Source organism: Phalaenopsis equestris, unplaced genomic scaffold (assembly GCF_001263595.1).
Source record: "Phalaenopsis equestris unplaced genomic scaffold, ASM126359v1 Scaffold226809, whole genome shotgun sequence".
Taxonomy (NCBI): Eukaryota; Viridiplantae; Streptophyta; class Magnoliopsida; order Asparagales; family Orchidaceae; genus Phalaenopsis; species Phalaenopsis equestris.
In genome coordinates this window covers 1-6,069 of record NW_018244819.1, presented here as the reverse complement: position 1 = coordinate 6,069, position 6,069 = coordinate 1, and the positions used below count along the sequence as shown (strand labels likewise).

The 6,069-nt window shown below is 40.8% G+C and overlaps 1 protein-coding gene across 4 annotated transcripts; it reads left to right on the top strand.

Annotated features, from left to right (window-relative positions):
- The first annotated feature begins 2,883 nt into the window (after positions 1-2,883).
- Positions 2,884-5,993, top strand: LOC110037901 (probable zinc transporter protein DDB_G0291141). 4 transcript variants are annotated; one of them, XM_020742639.1, is made up of 2 exons: positions 2,884-4,839; positions 4,885-5,993. In XM_020742639.1, exons 1-2 carry the CDS (start codon positions 3,006-3,008, stop codon positions 5,589-5,591), a joined length of 2,541 nt encoding a protein of 846 aa, XP_020598298.1. In that variant the 5' UTR covers positions 2,884-3,005; the 3' UTR covers positions 5,592-5,993. The 4 variants fall into 4 exon arrangements, with proteins under 4 accessions (XP_020598298.1, XP_020598299.1, XP_020598300.1 ...); XM_020742640.1 differs by having other exon boundaries at positions 2,884-4,854; positions 4,900-5,993; XM_020742641.1 differs by having other exon boundaries at positions 2,884-4,862; positions 4,920-5,993.
- Positions 5,994-6,069: the final 76 nt, after the last annotated feature.

The following is a 6,069-nucleotide window of genomic DNA, read 5'->3' as shown; positions in this document are numbered from 1 at the left end:
TAAATAGAAAGTCTATTATTACTTGATAACTATACGTATACTTGCGTAGAATCCCAATATTAATTGCTTAAATTTCTTAATCATAAACTTTATAATATTTACACAACTACATTTTCAGGATCAACAACATCGATAACTAAATGCCTCGATAAGTTCTTAACTTGTGGAGAGCACTCTAACTCCTAACTCGCCCAAACTACCAATAAAAAAATGCATTTTCCGGTCCTTTATTTTTTTTCTCGAGGCCGAATAGATGAAATTGATAGCTCACCCAAAATTGGGTGATACCATCCCGGTTGACCCTAAAGGCAAACATGTATCTGAAAAGGTTAGTTGACCAAGGGATTTTTACATAATGACAAAAAAAGATGTAGGTCATAATAATCACTATTGAATTGGCAAGACTTTAGCACAAATGACAAGGTAACACTTGAAAATGACCCACAACTCCGTGTAAAGGGGTAAGTGAAGCCCATAGCAGAACTGGTCCCGATAGAGCACCAAGTTATTTCTAAAGCAATTTGTCACCCAATCCTGACTCTTCACTGCATGAAGTCTTGCGGTGGAATCAGAAACATAATCAACTTCGATCCTGACGACATCCTTGGCGCTTAAAGAAGATGATCCGCTTGCGGGAATCATTTCAAAGGGTTCTGGAGAAAATTTCAGAGTCATTACAGAGGCAGTAAAAGAAAAGATCGAAGAGAACTTTAGGAGATGGTAGCAGTGCAACATGACTTCCACATTCAAATCTATTTCTAGGATTTAAGGGAGGAAGTCAAAGCTCCCTCACACCTCAACACATCTAAAAGTGTGCAACCATCACAACAAACAATACCAAGTATGATTTGACACAAAATGAAATTTTTATTTCCAAAAATATAGAAGTTACAATGGATTAGTCAGAAATAAAATACTTCATAAAAGAGTCTTCCGCTTTTTCAACCGAGACATATCTTTGCTAAAGTTGTCTTTTAAATACAAGTTCTCCCATAATCTAAATCAGTCCATCCGATCAAACTCATTCTAAATCTGATTCACAAAGTCCGACTCTCAAGCGGCCAGTAGTTTGGCTCGAAGAGAAATCGTCTCCCCATTCAGCTGAGCAATTTCCCCTTCCATTTTTTTTACACCATAACCACCATCTCTCGTATAGTTCCATCACTAGAAACGTCGATCGTTCAAGTGAAGTAGTCGTCCACTTCATCCATGCTATGTATGAGGGACTCTAAAGACACCAATCGTACTTCGCTTGTCTTTGGAAAGGCATCCAAAAGATCTGTTGCGCGTCTACCATCGTTATCGATTGATTGGTGACTAACAAAAATTGGCTTGGGATTTTTCACCACAAAATACTACTAGCGCAACTTCAGAGCACCCTCCTTACCCATAATCGGAGTAATACTTTCCACTCACAACTCCGACATTAATTCCACCACTGACGCTATCAGAGTCACCAATCGTATTGAAGCACTCTCAGCCTCGGGATCTGTAATACTGAACGGTGGAGCCCGTTCCTCAATCGTCGAGATAACATGTCCATCATACCTCAGGATCTTCTCCTGCTGATGATCACCATAATACCCTGACGATGCCACTGGGTTGCGCGGATCAAGATCAATGTCCTTTCTCTTCCTTTTCACAACTAATCTCTTCCATAGCCTCTCACTCGCAAAACATGGTGCGGCGCTCATCTCTTTGAGAACCATACAAAGAACATCCTTATCAAAGCGACTCTAAGCATTTACACCATCCATGGTGTCGTTTGAAGTTCATGGAAAAGAGAGCAAATAAGAAAGCCCCATTGATCCTATTTATAGGAAACACAAGCAAGTAAATTAAGAAAGTAATTAATAAATTATGAAAAGATTAAGATTATAAATGAATTTATTTTTTTTGTGACAAATATTCCCTTGTTCTTATCACAACATAGCCTTCAAGGAGAGAATCAGAGAACTACTACGTGTGTCGGAAAATTGTCAACACAAATCCTAAGGCGATCAAGTGGCCTAGAAGGAAAATTGTGAAATTCAATGATCCGACAAAAGCTTTCAAATGCTCAATAAGCTGATCGACTATTGATTACAAGGTAACCCAAGGAAGACCGATCGACTGAATTTTTGCCCAGCTATAAAAGGATAACCTGGATCAAAGACATCGACATCACTCGACTTAGAGTAGACCGACTACCAGTTGAAAGACGCTTAAATTCCAAGAGCAAAAACTTACCGATACGCATATGATCCAAATCAATTAAGTCAACCAGTTAAAAGGCATACCGATTCGAAGAATTAGGCTCACGGAAAATTGCCAATATCATTTATTGATGTGAAAATGTTTTATTGTCAATTATGAATAGAAAAGAGTGTTAGTATCAATTATAGATTCGGAAACACGTCGCTATCGATTATAATTACGAAAAGGCATTACAAATGGTAAAAAATGGTCTATAATGCCCTTAAAAAAATAAAGGCAAATAATGACTTGTAACATCTCATTAAATGACAGTAAAAATCTAAAATTTTCAAGGGTCTCTTGTGACTATAAATAAGGATCATTTTATGAATGAAATGATAGAATTTTTTGGATTAAACTGTTCATCTTTCACGCTACTATGGATCATTTTATGAACTCCTATGGCTCATTTTATGAATGAAATGATAGAATTTTTTGGATTGAACTATTCAACTTTTAGGCTACTATTCTTTCTGTTTTTCTTTTCTTATCTTCTTTCTGCACTCCTCTCCTGCAGTCATGTTCTAGCAGATAAATCGAAATTTTCATATATAGTTTTATGACATTGAAGTGTCATAAGCATAAATATCAAGTTGTAGGTGTTAGATATCTAAATACATAAGAATTTGGGGGCATGCAAGAAGAATTCCCAATATTTTTTCGGCAAGAAACTGCTCGAGAAATTGCCCTCTGGTGGAAAAAAGACCCTTCAAAACTTTAATCGGCTAAAACTACGCCCGGCCAGGTCTTCCCGCCGCCCCTTCGCGGCCATGGCAAACCAGTCCGATCACCGCCGCCTATCGACTCAACTGCGACTTTCCGTCCCCCTTCGCCCTCACCTTTCCTTCTCCCGTTCTCAACCTTCCCTTAACTCTGCTTCCGCTTCTGCCCCGCTCTCCCCGTTCCCCTTCTCTCCCTCCTATTCCACCTCCACACCGTCAAAGCTACGTCGTCTCCCTTCCGCCTCTTCCTCTTCTTTCTCCTCTGTCTTACTTCTGCTCTTTTCTCTCCGATCCCTCTACTCCCTCCTCCCCTTCCTCCGCTCCAGCCCACCTGCCTTCTCCCTCTTCCCTTTCTCCTTCCTCGTCTCCCTCCTCTCCTTCCTCGTCTCCCTCCCATTCTCCGTTCCTCAAACCCTAACCCTAAAACCTTCACTCTTCCGCCCCCTCCTTACCAAATCTTTCCTTCTCACCCTCGTCTTCCTCCTCCGTTTCCATTCTCTACGCTACTGCAGCGCGGCTGCCTCCATCCTTGCTGACTTATCCGGCGCTCTTGCCGCCCGATCCCTCTTTGGAAGCTCCCGCCGCAGCCGCCTTCTACGCCGGATCATTGGGTTCATAGCCCTGATGATCGCGCTTATTCTACTCTCGTATAGCTGGGATCGTGTAGGATGTTTTCCGATTTTTTCTTTTTATCCTCCTCCGCCTGAGGGCTGCAACCGTGTATCGGCCATGGTACTCACCTTCCTCTCCGGCTTTTTAGGATTCCATGAGCGTGCAGCTGGAAATTCAGGAGCTTTGAGGCAGCTCGGTAGGAAGAGGACTCGGTTAGCTACCCTCGCCTTTACTTCAGTATTCCTGTTTTTTCCGGCATGTATTAGTATTTTTGTTGATGGAGGTGGGGAGAATGGGGATAGTTCTGTTTCTGTGGCGTCTATGGTTTGGCCTTTGATTAATACTGTTATATTCGGTGTTGTGTTGAATGAGAATTTTAGTGTTGATGAGAAGTTTGGATTCGGTGGAAAGAATTTCCAGCGAGAGTTTTTGGTGACTTTTTTCTGCACCCTTCTTTTGGAGCTGGTTTACTACCCCAAGGTGTCATTGCCTGGTTTTCTGATATGTGGATTCTTACTGTGGATTTCGGTTCGGGAATTGAGTTCTTCATCTTTTCAATATGTGGAGCTTGGAAACCTGGAGTCCTCTTCAAATATTTATGCGTTGATTATGAATCCGCTTAGACACATTATGAGTCAGAGGAAAACTAGAAAGATTGCTCTTTTCTTGTTGATTAATACGGGCTACATGGTTGTGGAGTTTGTTGCTGGTTTCGTTAGCAACAGCCTTGGTTTGATATCTGACGCTTGCCACATGCTTTTTGATTGCGCTGCTCTGGCCATTGGGCTGTATGCTTCCTACATCTCTGGGCTACCAGCAAACAATCAGTTCAATTATGGCCGGGGCAGATTTGAGGTGTTATCAGGCTATGCTAATGCCGTGTTTTTAGTCCTGGTTGGTGCACTTATTGTCTTGGAGTCAATAGAGCGAATTTTGGATCCTCAAGTGATTTCCACAAGCAGTTTGTTGGCTGTTTCCATCGGAGGACTGGTGGTGAATATCATTGGACTTGTGTTCTTCCACGAGGAGCATCATCATGGGCATGGCGGGGCTAGTTCGTGCTCTCATTCTCATTCATGCTTCGACTTGCATTCTCATTCGAACTCCACTGCCCAATCTTATTCCATTTGGCATCCTCATTCCCACGGGGATTCTCATTTTGGTCATGAAAATTGTTCCAGCAAAAATGAGCATCATCACTCTAGTACAGACTCCAATGTTCACTTTCAGCCTATTTCACATGAGCATTCTCATGTTGGTAACAGCGAACATTCTAACTCTCATACCCATCATTCTCATGTTGGTAACAGCGAACATTCTAACTCTCATTCCCATCATCACCATCACAACCACCATCACAACCAAAGCGATAATTGTGGTCATCATATGCACGAAGATGAGCATAATCACAATTTGAGCCACCGTGATCAAGGTCGTCATTGTAATCTTCAGGAACATGATCACCAATATCAGATGCATCACGTTGGAGATCAAAATCATCAGGGTTCCTGTAAACACAACCGTGAACATAAAAGCCTATTAATTGGAATCAAAGAAGAGGGTTTGAAAATGCACTATCACATTGACCACAATATGGAAGGTATCTTTTTGCATGTTCTTGCTGACACAATGGGAAGCGTTGGGGTTGTCATTTCAACGCTTCTTATTAAATACAAAGGTTGGCTGATTGCAGATCCAGCTTGCTCCATATTTATTTCAGTAATGATTATTTCTTCTGTTGTTCCTCTTTTGAGGAATTCTGCCGAGATTTTGCTGCAGAGGATTCCAAGGAGTCATGAGCAGAATCTTAAAGTAACTCGTGATAATCTCATGAGGATTGAGGGCGTTTGTGGTGTTCAGAATTTGCATGTGTGGAGCTTCAGTAACATAGAGATTGTAGGAACTGTGCATCTTCACGTGTCTTCTGAAGCTGATAGGGTTTTGATTAAGAAAAGAGCTTCTGAATTATTTCATGAAGCTGGTATAAAAGATATTACCATTCAGTTGGAATGCGTGAGCTGATAGTTATAGGGAATAAGGATTTTTCTCTGCAAAGCTATAATTATACCGGAGAAAATTTTGTACTAATTTGATGAGGAACGAGCAATGTATGCCAGAATGAACCATTTAATCTTGTCCTTGATTTGCATCTAATATGGTTCATGGCCAGTTTACTTTAGAGACAAATCTCTGCAGAAAAGAATTTTTTTGTGAAGCTTTGCGACCATACAGCTTTTGGCTTGCGTTTGTTCAGTTTCAATCCTGAATTTTTAGCAAATATAAATTTCTTCTGTTGATTGGAGACAAAGTAGCTTATCAGTATCATTGAATTACACCATTTTCTAGGGCTCAATGTACTTCTCCATTTCAGTGTTGAAATCGATCAATTTCATCAAGTATTTTGGGAGATCTAACAGTTATAATCCTTATGAGTTGATGGTTTGAGTGAGTTTTCGTATGTTAATTAGTCATGCAATTCAAATTGGAGTTCTCCAAATTA

Excerpts from the sequence above, each read along its gene's own strand:
- LOC110037901 (XM_020742639.1), top strand. The coding sequence starts at position 3,006 with ATGGCAAACCAGTCCGATCACCGCCGCCTATCGACTCAACTGCGACTT. Across the intron at positions 4,840-4,884 it reads TCATGTTGGTAACAGCGAAC|ATTCTAACTCTCATTCCCAT; the intron begins ATTCTAACTCTC and ends GTAACAGCGAAC.